General features: G+C 32.6%; 1 protein-coding gene across 1 annotated transcript; it reads left to right on the top strand.

Annotated features, from left to right (window-relative positions):
• Positions 1-1,027: 1,027 nt before the first annotated feature.
• LOC139519680 (poly(A) RNA polymerase GLD2-like) lies at positions 1,028-23,129 on the top strand. Its single transcript, XM_071311893.1, has 13 exons — positions 1,028-1,048; positions 3,654-4,125; positions 4,662-4,764; positions 5,286-5,400; positions 7,087-7,178; positions 7,725-7,788; positions 8,396-8,462; positions 9,139-9,215; positions 9,498-9,626; positions 10,046-10,092; positions 11,007-11,137; positions 11,730-11,836; positions 21,615-23,129. Exons 2-13 carry the CDS (start codon positions 3,659-3,661, stop codon positions 21,752-21,754), a joined length of 1,539 nt encoding a protein of 512 aa, XP_071167994.1. The 5' UTR covers positions 1,028-1,048; positions 3,654-3,658; the 3' UTR covers positions 21,755-23,129.
• Positions 23,130-23,374: the final 245 nt, after the last annotated feature.

The raw sequence follows: 23,374 nt of genomic DNA, 5'->3' as shown, positions 1-23,374 counted from the left end.
GCGCCTGGCTTTACCCTCACAGCTCTTTTAAAACATATTTAAAAGCTACTTGTTTTGACATTATCTCTGAATCCAATAACTATTTTATTTCAAATTAACAAAATGAATAATTTAACATAACAAATAAACCATCTAGATTCTAAAGTATGTTGATACTGATGAGTTTTTAATGACAGGAATGGTATTCATTCTCGATAACTCATTAGCTTCCGGGGGCCTCGCTCCCTAGATCTAATCCACTACCAGAAATTGTTTGACATGGATCAGTTTGGGGTCTTCAGACCCCTCGCCGAGGTTCGGGCGTACACGCAAAAATGACCTAGCTACGCCACTGACTTGTAATAGGGTAATACACTTTAAGTCCCAGATCGTGAACTTGTGACTTGAAAAAACCTCCTTCAATCGAAAACCAACAATACAAACCAATAGACCATCAAAATTAGAAGTAACAGTATCATCAAATCAAATCAAAGTTTTATTATTTATTGTCGATGCATAGTAAACAAAGTAACACAAGCTCTTAAGCTTTTAAAATCGACATTATAATAAATTACACACAAGCAAATAATATGTAAACAAAACACACATATTAAGACAATCATACATACATTAAAGCAGGGTATTAAAAGCACATACATAACATAAGGAAATAAAATAGTACTGTTTTATTGAAAGCACATACATAACATAAGGAAATAAAATAGTACTGTTTATGCAGATAGAAATATAAAACCATAGCTAGCTAATTTTAGTATTAATATATAAAAAAAAGGGGGGAAGCAAAGCTATGTATCAATCACTAATGGCATGCATTACATTGGCATGAGCTGCCATTCCAGTTCTGTATTAGATTGGAAAATTGAGTTAGACAATTTTCCTGTCTTATGTGGTTTGGCAGCTCATTCCATAATTGATTTTTTTATGTAGTGATACAATTTTAACTGTATAGTGGTATTTTTATACGCATTGTAACAACGTTCATTTTACTTGTGAAATCTTGCATTTATTCGAATTTGGGTTCCCTCAATATCAGTGACGTTGTGCACAGGTACCTAAACCACGTTGAACTGTGTTTACAAAATTGACTCGGTTACTTCGAAACCTGAAGTAAGATAAGCTGATAAGAGTAGGATCATTTAACCGATTGAGTAATAGGATATACATGCAAAAGCTTATAATAACAAACATATATTCGCAAATTATTAATTCTGTAAACTGGCTGTCAAACTCAAAGAAGCAAGATTCAAGATAAAAGTTTTTATTGACCAATCATAGATCCTCAATGCTAAGGGGCATATACTCAAAATATATCAATTTCACAATGATCATGATGATTATAGCATAACATTTCTCTGTCACAACTTTTTTGACAAATGACTGTCACTACTAATGTTAGGTTTTGAAACTGCTCTAAGACTTTAGCTTCAACAACGTACAGGTGCCTGAGTCTGAGTTTAGGATGTCATTTTCATATATGTGTTTAAATATTACTATTAATACATTACAATTTAATTCCAAGTGGAAGAAAATTCTGTCATTCTGATTGAAATTAAACTTCTCAGAGCCTAAAGGAACATCTGTTAGGTGGCAGGGAAGCCTTAATTAAAATCCATAGAAATTTTTAATAATTTGTCAAAATGTAGTTTTTGTCGTGCTTTTTTCAAAAATGTAATAAAAGTATGCATCACATGAATATTTTTCACATTACAGGTCAATTTCAGGTTGTGCAAAATTGTCAGATTTTGACTATATTTGTGTATAGATTATGCATGGAAAATCCCATTTTGTGTGATAAAAAGAAAACTACATCAGGGCTTTCCATTAAAATGGAAGTAGAAGGCTGAATTAAAATTATAGGCGGCTATAACATGCGTTCGGCGAAGCCGGACGCCCACCAAGCTGTAAGCTTGGTGCCTTACGGCAGGGGGTCTTGGGGCCGCTCAAGGCCCCCAGAAGCTCTGGCATAAATAGAGAAAAATCCTGCATTCTCGCAATCTCTTGGCACCTAATTTAATCTTTCAAATGACCATTTTTTATGTATGAAATTAAAGAAAGAAAAAAAAAAACTCCAAGAAATTTCATTTTTTTTATGTCAGTTTTTTATTTTCATTACCTTATGCTTAAAATTCATTTACTTTTAAAGGAGTTTTATTTAAATAATCATCCGATATGTTAGAAATCTTGATCTATTTATTTTGCATAACTACGTGCATTTGTAAACAAATGACCCCCCCCCCCCTTTTCTCTCTAAAGACTGTTACGCGTATTTAAATCATACAATTATTTCTCAAGCATTGACAGAAAATTGATATATCCTCTGATTTTCTATTTTTTTGGGAAAATGTTCAATAAGTCGGATACATAAATCATTTGGAAATGTTATTTATTTGAGGTCGAGTCGACAATATTCTACTTTCGTTTTTGACCTTGATTCTCTGAACACCACGTGGGCTTTGAAAAATGAACTTCAAAAGATACTGTTTTCCAGATTCTGAACAATATGATCTACTAAACTTTCTTTAATTTGACTAATATTATTCCATAACATAAGATTGTCATCCTATCTGATTGTCTTCACGTTTTAAAAGCCAAAAAAAGCCAACGAGTTAATGACCATCGGAACGTCTCTATTGTTATCTTTCAATGACAACCGGAACGTCTCTCTTGTTATCTTTGAAAAGAAACGATGCATTCTGACTTTAAATAGACAACCAATCAGTGACCTGAATTCATGTGAACTATATTTAGCCCACGGTAAACATTGACTTTTCATTCTTGTTTATCGTGACCGCGACTTTGCGACAAACGTCTCTCGGCTGCCTGTAAACATTTGAAAAAGATATTTTTTTCTTTTTGAATTTATATTTTTGGCAGTGAAATAGCCGGCACTTGAAGCCACCGTAAGCGGCGGATTTCCGCCGGCTACCGGCTTCAATGGAAAGCCCTGCTACATGACAGAATTTGAAGAAAAAAATGTGAAAAGATAGCTCTGGGACTTGCTTTCAGAAAAGAAAAATGCTAGATATTGAAATAAGCATTAAATTCACAACACTTCCTTTATATAATTGCTTTATCTGATTTATCTCCCCTTATTTGGCAAGTTGGAAAAAACTGAATCAAATTGGTACATTTTTGTATTTTTTTTTTAGAAATCAAAGCCTTAAATAAGATAAAACACCTAATTTTCTATATTAACATCAAAAGTCTTACACATGAATTACATACTACCGGGTACTCTCAACATTTGACTTTTCCAGTAAATGAAATGTTGCTACATGTAGATTGATTCTTCTTAAAAATCTGCATCTTTCAAGAGATCCAACTCGTTTAAAAACACTCTGTTTTGTTGATTGAGAAAAGATGCCAAATCAAAGTTATTACTTCTGATGTAATTATTTGCACTTATTTTAATCCCGTTAAATTGAGAATATTCATGTTAACCCTTGAATCCCCAAAAATGATTTTGCTCAGTAAAATTATATCCCACTTGGACATGTTGGAGATTAAAACCCCAACTTGTCCACACTCTGTTCAACAATGTTCAGTTACACACATAGTTTAAGTGTTGGTTATTTGTCTAAAAATATAGCAGCATTTATTTAGAAATCCCTTCACTTTTTCTCAATTAAATTATGTAAATTATTTATTTTCAGATTTTATGGCATGCAGTGTTTTGGGTCAAATACAGTTTTCTCGTAAACAGTCGGTGGTTACTAGACTTCTTCAATGGATTGCTGTACTGAAATCTGAGTGGACTTGTACTGCAGATAAATATCTTGATAATAACTCACAAACAATGTATCACCAAGGTTACAATCCTCAGTTTGAGGACCAAAACTACATGTATTATGTGCAGCAGCAATTTCCAGCCTACATGCAAAACTACAACATGAACATGCCAATGCAACAAAATTTTAGACCACGCCCACGTTTTCAGGGACGTCCCCCTTTCCCTGGTGGGCGTCGCCCTGAACAGAGGCACTGGCAGCAACAGGACAATTATTCTAGTGTTCGTGACAATATAAGACAAGATATAATTAATCAACTAAATATCCAAGTAGGGGATGATGAACTGCATAACAATCCAAACTACACAGCTTTCAATGCCAATAATTCCAATAAAAAGTAAGTGTCACAATGGATTTAAATAGATCATTTGCATATTACACAAATGTACCTTTGACTCTGGATTTTGTAGTTTTTTTACAGGTTATATGTACCTTTTTTGTCAATATCTGTGGTACATGTAGGTCATTAGTACATTCTGGTACTTGGCCAAGTGAGAACAAATATTTGAAGTAAAATTAGTGCAGTTTGAAGAAATGAATATTTCTGTTTTCCCATGATTTTGTGGTTTACATGTATAGAAACCATGCTATAGTTTGAGAGTACTTTTCCAGTTTGTCAGGTATCTTCTTTCTGTTTGCAGATACTTATTTTCAAATGAAGTAAATTTCATGAAGATCTAAAAATTTTGCTTCACACATTCTTCAGACCCTACTGAGCACTACTGTTTTCTGATACATTGAACTTCTAGTAGGGGCATGGTAACCATGAGAAAGCATGCACTCTATTTTCCCACAATCATGATAATTAAGTATTGGGAGGCTTCCATTGATACCTCAAAAGCTGACTCAATACTTTAAACTTTATCATTTTAGGAGAAAATCAGATGATGATGACTCACCAAGTAAAAGTAAAAGATCTAAACAAGATTATATACTCAGGATACCACCAACTCCCAAGTCTTCATCAAACTCACAGGTAAATGTTACTCACAGTCACTTTGGATTCATAAATTGAAATGCTCAGACATGTCAGAGTAAAAACAAATGGAATACCCTAGACTTGTTTTCAGGAAAATGTCATAAAATGTGAAATTGAAATTGTACATGTTGTATGAAATACTGTAAATTCAGAAATTATTGCGATGTTTTTATTATTGCAAAAAATACGACAGGGTTATAATCGCAATAATTTAAACTCACGTTTTGAATTTGTTTATATGAATTAAACAGGATTTTTTTCAACATCGCATAAATTAAAATCGCATTTTAGTCTAAAATGACAAAATCACAATAATAATTTACACCATAATTTCTGAATTTACAGTACTATAATGGTTTACTGCAGTTTTGTAAAACTTATACCTATAAATTGTGATGGGGAAAACATATAAAAAAGCCTCATTATATGTGTGTAAAATGAAATTGAGAATTGAAATGGAGATGTTTCCATTCTCAAAATGTATGCACATTTACAAAATTCTACAATTCTGTTGACAGATAACACAAGCTATGATAGAATATTTTGTTGAGAATCACCAAACAGAGGAAATGTACATGAAGAAGGTCAAGTTAAGGGATGCACTGTACAGTATATTGAATGGAGTATTACCACGTAAGTAAATTTGCCATGTTAACATTTGATTTTAGAGATAGTCTTAAAAAGTAAAATCACAAAAATACTGAACTCTTGAAGAGAATTCAATTGGAAAGCCCCTCATCAAATGGCAAAATCAAATGACAAAACACATCAAAAGAATGGACAACAACTGTCTATTTCTGACTTGGTACAGGCATTTTCATATGTAGAAAATGGTGGATTGAACCTGGTTTTATAGCGCTAAACCTCTCACTTGTACGACAGTCGCATCAAATTAAATAATATTGATAATGAAATGACAATACCTGCAAATATATTAGTTGATCTTTACAAGTATTTTTTTAAATTATTAATTGGATCAATGTTTTGAATGAAATATTAGATGGTTATAAATGAAACACGTAAAAATATTTTCAGTCGCTATAATAGATCTATTCCTCTGTTATGACAATTTCCATGGCAACATTCAAAACATTGATGTTGCATTTTTGAATATGACTCCAATTTCAATGTACATTCATTTACTGATGAAAATTGACACAATGTGCTAGAATGTTAGGCCAACTAAAATTAATTAGTAGATTTTCATCCAAATTTTTGAAAAAAATGGGACGGGTGGGAGGATTTTATTTTTTAAATTTTATTTCATATAAAACCCTCTTGTCAAGAGTTCTTCATACCGCGGGGTATAAGCAAGTGTAAAATAAGCTCATATCGTGTATATACATGCCGTATAAGGAATCATACATAATTTTTCAAACTCTTAAATAAATATCTCTGATTGGCAACCACTGTTATACATGTACATGTAATTGCCGCTTTAGAAACCTATTTATAGTAAACATCAAAAACGAAAAGAAATGCTCTCTTCAGTTGGACTGTACCAACACCAAATTTATTTTGCTTTCTAAGCGATGGTTTGTAGTCCCCATAAAATTAAGAAAATGTATTGGTACATTTTTTGCAACACAAGTATTATGAGTACAGAGTAAAATGAGACCTCAGTGTTGAAAGTAAGCGTTGAAAGTAATTATGATGTAAAACATGAACTTCACCAAAAAGAAGTTGTTGTTAAATGACTACATTGAGGGTATTGGGACAAGAGACAAATGGTGTTTGCTGTTTGTCAACAAAAAACGACAGCCATGGGTAAATCTAAGGGCTTGCTATAATAAATGCATATGTTTGTCGACTTTTTTTTGCTCAATATACGGTCATAAATCTAACAAGATTGTGCTTGTGTCATTCTTTAATCCAGTCATGTTTTTTTGTACCAATTTGTTCCACGTTTCTTGCACTTTGGATATCACAGTCCAAATTTCCTGACACAAAGTCATGAAAATCTATCAATTAATTGAAATTGTTTCTAAAATGTTTGCAGGCCAAAATACAAATATGATGTAAAAATTTTCAAATTTAAGTAAGCCTCTTATCTACATGTTATATGTCTTAGAAAGTTAAGATGTTCTTTTAAAATCACATCAGAGAAGATTAAATTTAAAAATAATATTATAAAAATGACTTTTAAAAATAATATTATAAAAATGACTAAATTTAAAAATAATATTATAAAAATTACTAAATTTAAAAATAATATTATAAAAATTACTAAATATAAAAAGACTTAGTTGATTTTCATTTACAGATTGTGGTTTATATATTGTTGATTCCTCCATGAGTGGTTATGTTTTTCATTTACAGATTGTGGTTTATATATTGTTGGTTCCTCTATGAGTGGTTGTGGAACAATGACATCAGATATGGATCTCTGTCTTATGATCACAGACCAACCAGTATGTACATTTTTTATGTCTGGTTTGAATTAATAAAAAAAAAATCTATTTGTTGCACAATCATGTCAATAATTATAGTTATTGCTGTGAATTTTTCCTTTGATATCTTTTTGATAAATTTTCATATCATACTACTCAATTGAGATAGCAAATTATTTAACTAAGGGTGCATGTGCCATTGTCAATGTCAACATTAATGATGTCATAGGCAAAGGCAAATTTGACTACACTTTTCAACCATTCACTAAGGAAGTTATTTGATGATTTCAGGTTGCAAATTTAACAATGAAGGAAATTATTTTAGTTGGCAGATGTTAAAGTTCACAATTAAAGAGAGACACGATAAAACAAGTCATGTAGACCATTGACCTGACAACACGATATTAAAGACATCCAGAAGTCAAAATCATTTTGCAAAAATATTTACAATGAAATACATAAAATCATGGTTTTTTTTCAAATTATTTTCTTTTTTAAAAAGAAAATGGCATTTCTGATTTTTTATGAATCTATGGTTCAGACTTTTACGGTGATATTTCTTTTCAGATAGAACAAGCCAAAGAGGCACCAGAATTATTATATCTAATCCAGAGGTCTTTCGGTAAATGTTGTAAGTATATCATAATCTGTATTATCTGTTTGTTAACTTATTTAGGGAGATTCAGTGGCTGGGTGGTCTTAAGTAGTTGAACTACTGTATCACAAACATGTAACGACCGAGGTTGAGAGCTCGATTCCTGCACATGACTAGGATTGTCAGTTTCTACAGACAGTTTGTGGTACTCTTAGTCTCTGGGCACTACAGCTTATCAACCACCACTAAATTGCACATTAGTGCAGAAAGTTGCATTGAACACCAATCAATAAAATGAAATTAACCTTTTTAATTCATAAGTACAGTACACAAAGGATACATCAGGTTCAGCATCACCTGCATTGCATACATCACCCACTATGGAAATTCACACTGTCACAATCAGGAACAGGACACAGTGTGAAAAATAGGGGGTGACTCATAAATAATCACATGTTGTGTATAGTAATTTAAGGTCAAATCAAAGGGTAGGCCTTCATTTAGAATGCTGACATAAACAATAAGCCAGTCTAAAAATAGGTTTTGTTACAAATTTTGTACAAATTTCACAGTACTTTCTGTATTTTTGAAAGGAAAAAATAAAGAACTCCAATTGATGTCATTTTGTTTGAAATTTTTTCAGCATTCCTTAACAGATCAATGGTAATAAGAGCCAAAGTTCCAATTCTCAGGTTTACTGACACCATAAGGTATTTTCTTACTCTGAAAAGTAAAATAATTAGTTGGAAAGTCTTCAATTTGCCATCTTTATCAGAAGATTTTTGACATAATTTGTATTTCTGCAGAAAAATTAAAGAAAAAAGGTTGAAAATCAAGTGAAGACATTCAAAACTCATGTCAGATTATTATAAGAAAGATGAAAACTACACTCAAAATTGTTATAAAGATAAAAACTACACTCAAAATTGTAAAAAAGATGAAAACTACACTCAGAATTGTTAAAAAGATGAAAACTACACTCAAAATTGTAAAAAAAATGTAAACTACACTCAAAATTATTAAAAAGATGAAAACTACACTCAAAATTGTTAAAAAGATGAACACTTCACTCTAATAGTTATCAAAGGTACCAGGATTATAATTTAGTACGCCAGATGCGCATTTCGTTTACATAAGACTCATCAGTGACGCTCATTTCAAAATATTTATAAGATATCAAAGTGTTAAAAAGTTAAAAACTTCACTCAAAATTGTTTAAAAAGAAGAAAACTACACTTAAGATAAATTGTTCAAAAGTGAGATAATTTAAATAAAAATTCTGTGAATTTTGCTTGGATTTTTTTTTTATATTATATCGGTTCACGTTATTGGATTATAGTATAAATTGATGACTAATTATGATTGACATTTTAATATTTTTTGCAGTCAAGTAGAATGTGATTTAAATGTAAACAATAGTGTAGGAATACGGAATACACATCTTATCAAGTATTATTGTATGTGTAAGTATTTCATTTATTGTAAGTGCTTCTTTACTGCTCATGCTTGCCGTCAATCCAAGAGGTTGGATTTCATTTCAATTCAAGAACCAGACTTTAAATATGGAATTTGTTACCTCTGAGTTCTCTGCAAAAGAAAGTCTAGTTCAAAGCAGGTTATATATTCATATTACATGAAGATGTTCTGGTACTGATATGCATAAGCATATAATATTTGCCATCATCATCATCACCAATTTAATACCAAATATATAAACTAATTTTTTAAATATTTTAAATTTGTAGTGGATTGGCGAATACGTCCATTAATGCTGTACATTAAGATGTGGTCTCGTTTCCATGACATTAATGATGCCAGGAAGATGACAATATCTAGTTATTCTCTATGTCTCATGGTTATTCACTACTTACAATGTAAGTATAAATGTGCATCGTAAAATAAGTAATTATACTGAAATTTAATTAAATTATTCTCATATAATTTATGATATCAATTATTTGCCACGTTATTTTTTATGTAGGCCTCGTATATGTAAAAAGAAAAATTCTGGCCTTAGTATATTTTTTACCTTTTTTATCTGGAATTCACAGCTAAGGCGAAATGAGAACACACCACTAGTTATAATGGTACCATAAAGCTTTTAATGGTATATATAGTTTGAAATTTTTATCAATTAACAGCCTTGGTCCGGTATAAACAAAACTGCAATGTGGAGGAAAACATCAATAAAACAGCAACCCAAAACCCCTGGAATAAACTAAATGATACATATCTTGTATATATTTGTACTTTAATAAAAACAGCTATTATCTTTAACTCAATGTTTTTTTAGTTGGATGTAAACCACAAGTCCTGCCATCACTACAAAAACTTTATCCTGTGAGTATATTTTGTATTGTTTCTGCTTTTAAACATACTATGTTTTATGTTTTAGTTTTGGATCAAAGACAATGATCTTTTTAAACCTTCATTGAATGTTATGAATTATGAACAAAAACTTCTTCAAGATAAAGAAATGACATCTGAAGAAAAATTGATCTTTTAAAAAGAAGTTATCTTTTTAACAAATAGACAAAGTTTATGACAGTCAACATAACACTTTTACAGCAATCTAAAAAAAAGCACATAGTTGGTTTGTTGAACCCTTGATATATGATTTGTAAGAATGTCATCATTTAATTTTCATCACACACAGATATTATACATATGTTACAGACACATTCTATCTAGTTTGTCTTTTTTTGTTTTTTTTTTTAAATTTAAAGAGATTTCTGTTGCTTTTGGGACTTATATTGGTTAATTGAAAATTAGAAAGATCATCAATGAAATATGACCTCAATATGAAATTGAATTCAAATTCAAATTACATGGGAAAATAAATAAATTTGGTGTTTTTACTGTCTTCTGATTGGTTAAAATTATTAGTTTTATTTTCAATGTTGTCAAATTTGATGGCGACACGCCCACTCTGACGTTGTGTATTCATACGCCAACATGTGTGTACGTTGTTATTGTTAATATAAATAATATAAAACAATTTTTTGAGCCTTATTTTTTATAGAAATTTATTTATAATGAATGGCAATAATTTATTTTGATTTTATTGAACCATAAAACTAATTTTTGACTCTTCACATTTTACATAATCCGCTTCGCGGATTATTCAATGTGAAGAGTCAAAAATTAGTTTTATGGTTCAATAAAATCAAAATAGATAATAGTTCATTTAAAATATTTTCGAAACATCATTACGAGTGATTGTTTGAATGTTACTTTTTACTTTTCTTATTCAGGATATTTTCCATTCAGAGTCTGACATTACAGCATTAAGATTTGATCACCAGCTGAAGTATAAAAGTAAAAATGACCAGACACTTGGGGATCTGTTTTTAGGGTTTCTGGAATATTACACCAATAATTTTGCGTAAGTATAGGACTTACAGTAACAACACTATATGGTTATTTCATCATTGTGGATTTTGTTTTTGTTTCAAAATAAAAAAAATAATCTCAATATTGACGTTTTTAGTAAATAAATGTGGATTGCATACCTGCCAACTGTCAATATTTGCGGGGGATTTTCCCCATGGAGGCTCCCAAATTGAAATTTTTAAAGAGCTATAATGTCCACAATTTTAACAAAACAATTTGTTTTACAATGACTTGAGGCTTATAACAGTATGAAGAACCAAAAAAACAACATTACACTGTATTTGAAGGCCCCCTTGAAGGTTTTTTTAGGAGTATAGTAGCCATCTTGCACACAAAACCCTTGTGGGCATTTTGAAAACTTGGCAAGTATGGGATTGTTTGGTAACGACACACCAATTTAATCTTAATTTTCAGTTCTGTGCTTCTGTGCTATAGATATAAAAAGGTTTAAGTATTTTCAACCTCAACCCCCAATGGAAGATTACCATTTGGCCTCAAGTCGACCATCAAATTGTGTCCAGAAACTTAAGAATTATCCAACAATGGCAATATATAGATGTGACCTTTATCCATTTCTATTTCAGTTTTGATACTCAGTTGATGAGCGTAAGAACAGGAACAAGAATGCAGAAATATATGGCCATAGGCCAGACAAATGATAAAAACCAATGGAAATGCCTAAATATAGAAGGTTAGGAAACAGAAATACATTGGCATAGGCCAGACAAATGATAAAAACCAATGGAAATGCCTTAATATAGAAGGTAAGGAAACAGAAATACATTGCCATAGGCCAGACAAATGATAAAAACCAATGGAAGTGCCTAAATATAGAAGGTAAGGAAACAGAAATACATTGCCATAGGCCAGACAAATGATAAAAACCAATGGAAGTGCCTAAATATAGAAGGTAAGGGAACAGAAATGCATTGCCATAGGCCAGACAAATGATAAAAACCAATGGAAATGCCTAAATATAGAAGGTAAGGAAACAGAAATACATTGGCATAGGCCAGACAAATGATAAAAACCAATGGAAATGCCTAAATATAGAAGGTAAGGAAACAGAAATACATTGCCATAGGCCAGACAAATGATAAAAACCAATGGAAATGCCTAAATATAGAAGGTAAGGAAACAGAAATACATTGCCATAGGCCAGACAAATGATAAAAACCAATGGAAGTGCCTAAATATAGAAGGTAAGGGAACAGAAATGCATTGCCATAGGCCAGACAAATGATAAAAACCAATGGAAATGCCTAAATATAGAAGGTAAGGAAACAGAAATACATTGGCATAGGCCAGACAAATGATAAAAACCAATGGAAATGCCTAAATATAGAAGGTAAGGAAACAGAAATACATTGCCATAGGCCAGACAAATGATAAAAACCAATGGAAATGCCTAAATATAGAAGGTAAGGAAACAGAAATACATTGCCATAGGCCAGACAAATGATAAAAACCAATGGAAGTGCCTAAATATAGAAGGTAAGGGAACAGAAATGCATTGCCATAGGCCAGACAAATGATAAAAACCAATGGAAATGCCTAAATATAGAAGGTAAGGAAACAGAAATACATTGGCATAGGCCAGACAAATGATAAAAACCAATGGAAATGCCTAAATATAGAAGGTAAGGAAACAGAAATACATTGCCATAGGCCAGACAAATGATAAAAACCAATGGAAATGCCTAAATATAGAAGGTAAGGAAACAGAAATACATTGCCATAGGCCAGACAAATGATAAAAACCAATGGAAGTGCCTAAATATAGAAGGTAAGGGAACAGAAATGCATTGCCATAGGCCAGACAAATGATAAAAACCAATGGAAGTGCCTAAATATAGAAGGTAAGGAAACAGAAATACATTGCCATAGGCCAGACAAATGATAAAAACCAATGGAAGTGCCTAAATATAGAAGGTAAGGAAACAGAAATACATTGCCATAGGCCAGACAAATGATAAAAACCAATGGAAGTGCCTAAATATAGAAGGTTAGGAAACAGAAATACATTGCCATAGGCCAGACAAATGATAAAAACCAAATATAGAAGGTAAGGAAACAGAAATACATTGCCATAGGCCAGACAAATGATAAAAACCAATGGAAGTGCCTTAATATAGAAGGTAAGGAAACAGAAATACATTGCCATAGGCCAGACAAATGATAAAAACCAATGGAAGTGCCTAAATATAGAAGGTTAGGAAACAGAAATACATTGCCATAGGCCAGACAAATGATAAAAACCAAATATAGAAGGTAAGGAAACAGAAATACATTGCCATAGGCCAGACAAATGATAAAAACCAATGGAAGTGCCTTAATATAGAAGGTAAGGAAACAGAAATACATTGCCATAGGCCAGACAAATGATAAAAACCAATGGAAGTGCCTAAATATAGAAGGTTAGGAAACAGAAATACATTGCCATAGGCCAGACAAATGATAAAAACCAATGGAAGTGCCTTAATATAGAAGGTAAGGAAACAGAAATACATTGCCATAGGCCAGACAAATGATAAAAACCAATGGAAGTGCCTAAATATAGAAGGTAAGGAAACAGAAATACATTGCCATAGGCCAGACAAATGATAAAAACCAATGGAAGTGCCTAAATATAGAAGGTAAGGAAACAGAAATACATTGCCATAGGCCAGACAAATGATAAAAACCAATGGAAGTGCCTAAATATAGAAGGTAAGGAAACAGAAATGCATTGCCATAGGCCAGACAAATGATAAAAACCAATGGAAGTGCCTAAATATAGAAGGTTAGGAAACAGAAATACATTGCCATAGGCCAGACAAATGATAAAAACCAAATATAGAAGGTAAGGAAACAGAAATACATTGCCATAGGCCAGACAAATGATAAAAACCAATGGAAGTGCCTTAATATAGAAGGTAAGGAAACAGAAATACATTGCCATAGGCCAGACAAATGATAAAAACCAATGGAAGTGCCTAAATATAGAAGGTTAGGAAACAGAAATACATTGCCATAGGCCAGACAAATGATAAAAACCAATGGAAGTGCCTTAATATAGAAGGTAAGGAAACAGAAATACATTGCCATAGGCCAGACAAATGATAAAAACCAATGGAAGTGCCTAAATATAGAAGGTTAGGAAACAGAAATACATTGCCATAGGCCAGACAAATGATAAAAACCAATGGAAGTGCCTTAATATAGAAGGTAAGGAAACAGAAATACATTGCCATAGGCCAGACAAATGATAAAAACCAATGGAAGTGCCTAAATATAGAAGGTAAGGAAACAGAAATACATTGCCATAGGCCAGACAAATGATAAAAACCAATGAAAGTGCCTAAATATAGAAGGTAAGGAAACAGAAATGCATTGCCATAGGCCAGACAAATGATAAAAACCAATGGAAGTGCCTAAATATAGAAGGTAAGGAAACAGAAATACATTGCCATAGGCCAGACAAATGATAAAAACCAATGGAAGTGCCTAAATATAGAAGGTAAGGAAACAGAAATGCATTGCCATAGGCCAGACAAATGATAAAAACCAATGGAAGTGCCTTAATATAGAAGGTAAGGAAACAGAAATACATTGCCATAGGCCAGACAAATGATAAAAACCAATGGAAGTGCCTAAATATAGAAGGTTAGGAAACAGAAATACATTGCCATAGGCCAGACAAATGATAAAAACCAATGGAAGTGCCTTAATATAGAAGGTAAGGAAACAGAAATACATTGCCATAGGCCAGACAAATGATAAAAACCAATGGAAGTGCCTAAATATAGAAGGTAAGGAAACAGAAATGCATTGCCATAGGCCAGACAAATGATAAAAACCAATGGAAGTGCCTAAATATAGAAGGTAAGGAAACAGAAATACATTGCCATAGGCCAGACAAATGATAAAAACCAATGGAAGTGCCTAAATATAGAAGGTAAGGAAACAGAAATACATTGCCATAGGCCAGACAAATGATAAAAACCAATGGAAGTGCCTAAATATAGAAGGTAAGGAAACAGAAATACATTGCCATAGGCCAGACAAATGATAAAAACCAATGAAAGTGCCTAAATATAGAAGGTAAGGAAACAGAAATGCATTGCCATAGGCCAGACAAATGATAAAAACCAATGGAAGTGCCTAAATATAGAAGGTAAGGAAACAGAAATACATTGCCATAGGCCAGACAAATGATAAAAACCAATGGAAGTGCCTAAATATAGAAGGTAAGGAAACAGAAATACATTGCCATAGGCCAGACAAATGATAAAAACCAATGGAAGTGTCTAAATATAGAAGGTAAGGAAACAGAAATACATTGCCATAGGCCAGACAAATGATAAAAACCAATGGAAGTGCCTAAATATAGAAGGTAAGGAAACATAAATACATTGCCATAGGCCAGACAAATGATAAAAACCAATGGAAGTGCCTTAATATAGAAGGTAAGGAAACAGAAATGCATTGCCATAGGCCAGACAAATGATAAAAACCAATGGAAGTGCCTAAATATAGAAGGTTAGGAAACAGAAATACATTGCCATAGGCCAGACAAATGATAAAAACCAAATATAGAAGGTAAGGAAACAGAAATACATTGCCATAGGCCAGACAAATGATAAAAACCAATGGAAGTGCCTTAATATAGAAGGTAAGGAAACAGAAATACATTGCCATAGGCCAGACAAATGATAAAAACCAATGGAAGTGCCTAAATATAGAAGGTTAGGAAACAGAAATACATTGCCATAGGCCAGACAAATGATAAAAACCAATGGAAGTGCCTTAATATAGAAGGTAAGGAAACAGAAATACATTGCCATAGGCCAGACAAATGATAAAAACCAATGGAAGTGCCTAAATATAGAAGGTAAGGAAACAGAAATACATTGCCATAGGCCAGACAAATGATAAAAACCAATGGAAGTGCCTAAATATAGAAGGTAAGGAAACAGAAATACATTGCCATAGGCCAGACAAATGATAAAAACCAATGGAAGTGCCTAAATATAGAAGGTAAGGAAACAGAAATGCATTGCCATAGGCCAGACAAATGATAAAAACCAATGGAAGTGCCTAAATATAGAAGGTTAGGAAACAGAAATACATTGCCATAGGCCAGACAAATGATAAAAACCAAATATAGAAGGTAAGGAAACAGAAATACATTGCCATAGGCCAGACAAATGATAAAAACCAATGGAAGTGCCTTAATATAGAAGGTAAGGAAACAGAAATACATTGCCATAGGCCAGACAAATGATAAAAACCAATGGAAGTGCCTAAATATAGAAGGTTAGGAAACAGAAATACATTGCCATAGGCCAGACAAATGATAAAAACCAATGGAAGTGCCTTAATATAGAAGGTAAGGAAACAGAAATACATTGCCATAGGCCAGACAAATGATAAAAACCAATGGAAGTGCCTAAATATAGAAGGTAAGGAAACAGAAATACATTGCCATAGGCCAGACAAATGATAAAAACCAATGAAAGTGCCTAAATATAGAAGGTAAGGAAACAGAAATGCATTGCCATAGGCCAGACAAATGATAAAAACCAATGGAAGTGCCTAAATATAGAAGGTAAGGAAACAGAAATACATTGCCATAGGCCAGACAAATGATAAAAACCAATGGAAGTGCCTAAATATAGAAGGTAAGGAAACAGAAATGCATTGCCATAGGCCAGACAAATGATAAAAACCAATGGAAGTGCCTAAATATAGAAGGTAAAGAAACAGAAATGCATTGCCATAGGCCAGACAAATGATAAAAACCAATGGAAGTGCCTAAATATAGAAGGTAAGGAAACAGAAATACATTGCCATAGGCCAGACAAATGATAAAAACCAATGGAAGTGCCTAAATATAGAAGGTAAGGAAACAGAAATACATTGGCATAGGCCAGACAAATGATAAAAACCAATGGAAGTGCCTAAATATAGAAGGTAAGGAAATAGAAATGTGGAAGTGCCTAAATATAGAAGGTAAGGAAACAGAAATACATTGACATAGGCCAGACAAATGATAAAAACCAATGGAAGACAAATGATAAAAACCAATGGAAGTACCTAAATATAGAAGGTAAGGAAACAGAAATACATTGGCATAGGCCAGACAAATGATAAAAACCAATGGAAGTGCCTAAATATAGAAGGTAAGGAAATAGAAATGCATTGCCATAGGCCAGACAAATGATAAAAACCAATGGAAGTGCCTAAATATAGAAGGTAAGGAAACAGAAATACATTGACATAGGCCAGACAAATGATAAAAACCAATGGAAGTGCCTAAATATAGAAGGTAAGGAAACATAAATACATTGCCATAGGCCAGACAAATGATAAAAACCAATGGAAGTGCCTTAATATAGAAGGTAAGGAAACAGAAATGCATTGCCATAGGCCAGACAAATGATAAAAACCAATGGAAGTGCCTAAATATAGAAGGTTAGGAAACAGAAATACATTGCCATATGCCAGACAAATGATAAAAACCAAATATAGAAGGTAAGGAAACAGAAATACATTGCCATAGGCCAGACAAATGATAAAAACCAATGGAAGTGCCTAAATATAGAAGGTAAGGAAACATAAATACATTGCCATAGGCCAGACAAATGATAAAAACCAATGGAAGTGCCTTAATATAGAAGGTAAGGAAACAGAAATGCATTGCCATAGGCCAGACAAATGATAAAAACCAATGGAAGTGCCTAAATATAGAAGGTTAGGAAACAGAAATACATTGCCATATGCCAGACAAATGATAAAAACCAAATATAGAAGGTAAGGAAACAGAAATACATTGCCATAGGCCAGACAAATGATAAAAACCAATGGAAGTGCCTTAATATAGAAGGTAAGGAAACAGAAATACATTGCCATAGGCCAGACAAATGATAAAAACCAATGGAAGCGCCTAAATATAGAAGGTAAGGAAACAGAAATACATTGCCATAGGCCAGACAAATGATAAAAACCAATGGAAGTGCCTAAATATAGAAGGTAAGGAAACAGAAATGCATTGCCATAGGCCAGACAAATGATAAAAACCAATGGAAGTGCCTAAATATAGAAGGTAAGGAAACAGAAATACATTGCCATAGGCCAGACAAATGATAAAAACCAATGGAAGTGCCTTAATATAGAAGGTAAGGAAACAGAAATACATTGCCATAGGCCAGACAAATGATAAAAACCAATGGAAGTGCCTAAATATAGAAGGTTAGGAAACAGAAATACATTGCCATAGGCCAGACAAATGATAAAAACCAATGGAAGTGCCTAAATATAGAAGGTAAGGAAACAGAAATACATTGCCATAGGCCAGACAAATGATAAAAACCAATGGAAGTGCCTAAATATAATAGGTAAGGAGACAGAAATACATTGCCATAGGCCAGACAAATGATAAAAACCAAATATAGAAGGTAAGGAAACAGAAATGCATTGCCATAGGCCAGACAAATGATAAAAACCAATGGAAGTGCCTAAATATAGAAGGTAAGGAAACAGAAATACATTGCCATAGGCCAGACAAATGATAAAAACCAATGGAAGTGCCTAAATATAGAAGGTAAGGAAATAGAAATGCATTGCCATAGGCCAGACAAATGATAAAAACCAATGGAAGTGCCTAAATATAGAAGGTAAGGAAACAGAAATACATTGTCATAGGCCAGACAAATGATAAAAACCAATGGAAGTGCCTAAATATAGAAGGTAAGGAAACAGAAATGCATTGCCATAGGCCAGACAAATGATAAAAACCAATGGAAGTGCCTAAATATAGAAGGTAAGGAAACAGAAATACATTGCCATAGGCCAGACAAATGATAAAAACCAATGGAAGTGCCTAAATATAGAAGGTAAGGAAACAGAAATACATTGCCATAGGCCAGACAAATGATAAAAACCAATGGAAGTGCCTAAATATAGAAGGTAAGGAAACAGAAATACATTGGCATAGGCCAGACAAATGATAAAAACCAATGGAAGTGCCTAAATATAGAAGGTAAGGAAATAGAAATGTGGAAGTGCCTAAATATAGAAGGTAAGGAAATAGAAATGTGGAAGTGCCTAAATATAGAAGGTAAGGAAACAGAAATACATTGACATAGGCCAGACAAATGATAAAAACCAATGGAAGACAAATGATAAAAACCAATGGAAGTGCCTAAATATAGAAGGTAAGGAAACAGAAATACATTGGCATAGGCCAGACAAATGATAAAAACCAATGGAAGTGCCTAAATATAGAAGGTAAGGAAATAGAAATGCATTGCCATAGGCCAGACAAATGATAAAAACCAATGGAAGTGCCTAAATATAGAAGGTAAGGAAACAGAAATACATTGCCATAGGCCAGACAAATGATAAAAACCAATGGAAGTGCCTAAATATAGAAGGTAAGGAAACAGAAATGCATTGCCATAGGCCAGACAAATGATAAAAACCAAATATAGAAGGTAAGGAAACAGAAATACATTGCCATAGGCCAGACAAATGATAAAAACCAATTGAAGTGCCTTAATATAGAAGGTAAGGAAACATAATTTCATTGCCATAGGCCAGACAAATGATAAAAACCAATGGAAGTGTCTAAATATAGAAGGTAAGGAAACAGAAATACATTGCCATAGGCCAGACAAATGATAAAAACCAATGGAAGTGCCTAAATATAGAAGGTAAGGAAACATAAATACATTGCCATAGGCCAGACAAATGATAAAAACCAATGGAAGTGCCTTAATATAGAAGGTAAGGAAACAGAAATGCATTGCCATAGGCCAGACAAATGATAAAAACCAATGGAAGTGCCTAAATATAGAAGGTTAGGAAACAGAAATACATTGCCATAGGCCAGACAAATGATAAAAACCAAATATAGAAGGTAAGGAAACAGAAATACATTGCCATAGGCCAGACAAATGATAAAAACCAATGGAAGTGCCTTAATATAGAAGGTAAGGAAACAGAAATGCATTGCCATAGGCCAGACAAATGATAAAAACCAATGGAAGTGCCTAAATATAGAAGGTTAGGAAACAGAAATACATTGCCATAGGCCAGACAAATGATAAAAACCAATGGAAGTGCCTAAATATAGAAGGTTAGGAAACAGAAATACATTGCCATAGGCCAGACAAATGATAAAAACCAATGGAAGTGCCTAAATATAGAAGGTTAGGAAACAGAAATACATTGCCATAGGCCAGACAAATGATAAAAACCAATGGAAGTGCCTAAATATAGAAGGTTAGGAAACAGAAATACATTGCCATAGGCCAGACAAATGATAAAAACCAATGGAAGTGCCTAAATATAGAAGGTAAGGAAACAGAAATACATTGCCATAGGCCAGACAAATGATAAAAACCAAATATAGAAGGTAAGGAAACAGAAATGCATTGCCATAGGCCAGACAAATGATAAAAACCAATGGAAGTGCCTAAATATAGAAGGTAAGGAAACAGAAATACATTGCCATAGGCCAGACAAATGATAAAAACCAATGGAAATGCCTAAATATAGAAGGTAAGGAAAAAAACCAATGGAAGTGCCTAAATATAGAAGGTAAGGAAACAGAAATACATTGCCATAGGCCAGACAAATGATAAAAACCAATGGAAGTGCCTAAATATAGAAGGTAAGGAAACAGAAATACATTGACATAGGCCAGACAAATGATAAAAACCAATGGAAGTGCCTAGATATAGAAGGTAAGAATGCAGAAAAATATTATGCCAGACAAAAAATTAAAAAAAATTTAAAAGTCCAAATATAGACAGTAAGAATGCAGAAATATATGGCCATCGGCAAGACCAACGATAAAAACTGATAGAAATGCCCTAATATCATGAATATAGAAGGTAAGGATTTAGAGATATATGGCCATAGTCCAGGCAAATTGTCAAAATGGATGGCTATGCCTAGATATAGAATGTCATAGGCCAGACAGACAATAGCACCAATAAAAGTTTCCAAATTTAGAAGATAGGACAGGTGTGAAATGATACTGGTTAGTATGCTTAGTGAGATACTAAATGGATATTCAAACTCACAAGTCAATGACAAACTGACAATGCCAAGGCAAAAATTAACCAAAATGACGAAAACAGTATACAAAACACACTATTGAAAAAACAAGAATAAGCAACACAAACCACATTGAAAAATGAGATGATCTTGGGTGCTCCTGAAGGGAAAGAAAATCTTGCTCCATATGTTTTCTCACAACTATCCTTTTATGATAAAATAATCAGTTGAATTGACCCTATAGGTAGGTAAGGCATAGTTATTCTTTCCATTAAAAACAAGTAACAGTTTACCATTACAGATCTATGATGAATGTTAGAACCTTCTGTTAACATTGACAACTTTGTACTAAAAAGGGACACAATTTGAAATAGTTCTGTGCTTTTCTTCACTTGAAACATTATATTCGTTTATATTTTCAGAACCTTTTGATCTCACTAATACTGCCAGAAGTTGTTATGATGAACACACATTTGAGAGGATTAAGAGAGTTATCAGACTTAGCTATCAAAGACTTTCAAGGTCACGTGATGTCAAGGTCATTCTAACAAGTCCATTCTAATTGGTCAAGATAACAGCAACTTTTGAAGCTATTGACAAACAAATTGTGGATAGGACTGTTCAAGACAAAAGGAAGTGTTAATGTTATTTGCCAGAAGATAGTGGATAGGACATATACACTGAATTCTATAATCAGATGCAGAACATCATAGTGATTTTGGGATAGATTGTTTAGTTTTGAACATGTTTTCAGCATGTTCAGTGAGATTTGACTCATGGTATGAGCTGTATCTAATTCTGTGAACAGAAACTGTGATTAACTAAAAATACTTAAAACTTGTACAACAAGAGATTTAACAAGGAGCTTTATTTAAAAGTTAGATAGATGTGAAACGTTTTACTTAATGGAAAAACAACATGATATTGTCTTTAAAATTTAGTGATTGTATTTATGAATAGGTGTTTAAAGTATAACTGAATTTTTGATTGACTAATGTTGATGGTTGAGGTTTATAGCTGAAAAGAGACATTCGAAAATTTGGTGCTTAAATATGTCAAAAAAGCATTTATGTATAATTGGATTACAGTTACCTGGTTACCTTGCAAATACTTATTATTTTAGTGCTGAGATATATGGTGTTTTAGCTCACCAGGCTCTAAGAGCCAGTATGTGTTTCAGTATCTTGAAAACTATACAAGAATATTAACAAAACTGTCTACTCTTGATGGCAGTTACTGCACTCAAATAATTATTTTTCCTAAGATTATATAGACAATTTGAATTGCAAAAGGAATGGCCCTTTAAATGTCAAAAGATTTCAACACATTTTTGTGTTTTAAATGGAAACAATTTAAGATATATATCAAAACTTTATTAAAACAGCAAAAATATTAACTTATTTAACTACACAGTTTTTTCAATGTTTTACACTTTTCCTTTTTCCTTTTTCATGAAAACTTGATTAAATGTTAAGACAAAATATCTGTCCAGCAAAATGAATTTAAAAATTATTTTGGCCTGCACAAATTTCCATTGATTCTACACTTAAAATTCTTAGTGCACACTATCAGTTTTATGATAAAGTGTCGGGGAAGAAAATCAAATACAGACTCTATGGAGCCCTTACTTAAGTTCTACTTGTGCAGTGAAAAGATATGAGTCCCAATCAAGAAAATATTTTCATATTTATCAATAGAATAGTAAATTTATGATAATCAAAGTATTATATAGTTGGTCGAGTCCAAATTTTGTCCATGGGAAAGATTTTATGAAAGCTCATTGAATTTTGCCAAACAATGTTTAAGTTTTGATCTGCATTAATTAATGTGATATTTATTGGGTTATAAACATGATAATATTACATTTGTTATAATGTATTTTGATATGTACAGAGAGCATTTGATAAAAATAAACTATTTTCTAAAAACAGTATAAATATATGTGGTTAAATTTGTTGGTTTTGTATTAATGGAGAAAATAGGTGTATGAGACAGCAACCCAACAACTAAGAAGATATAAAGGGGTCCACATACAGTTTTCAACAATACATAAACATCTGTACAATGTGTCAGAATCTAGATTTAAGTATTTGTCCATCACTATTGGAAAGATTTAAATATACACTTGCCTTTGTGCTGTTCAATCCAGATATGTCTCACCTATATCAATTAGCTATTCAAA

Source organism: Mytilus edulis, chromosome 4 (genome assembly GCF_963676685.1).
Source record: "Mytilus edulis chromosome 4, xbMytEdul2.2, whole genome shotgun sequence".
In the NCBI taxonomy this organism is placed as follows: domain Eukaryota; kingdom Metazoa; phylum Mollusca; class Bivalvia; order Mytilida; family Mytilidae; genus Mytilus; species Mytilus edulis.
Note: the sequence above shows the minus strand (reverse complement) of the source record. Positions and strands in the feature narration are given on the sequence as shown.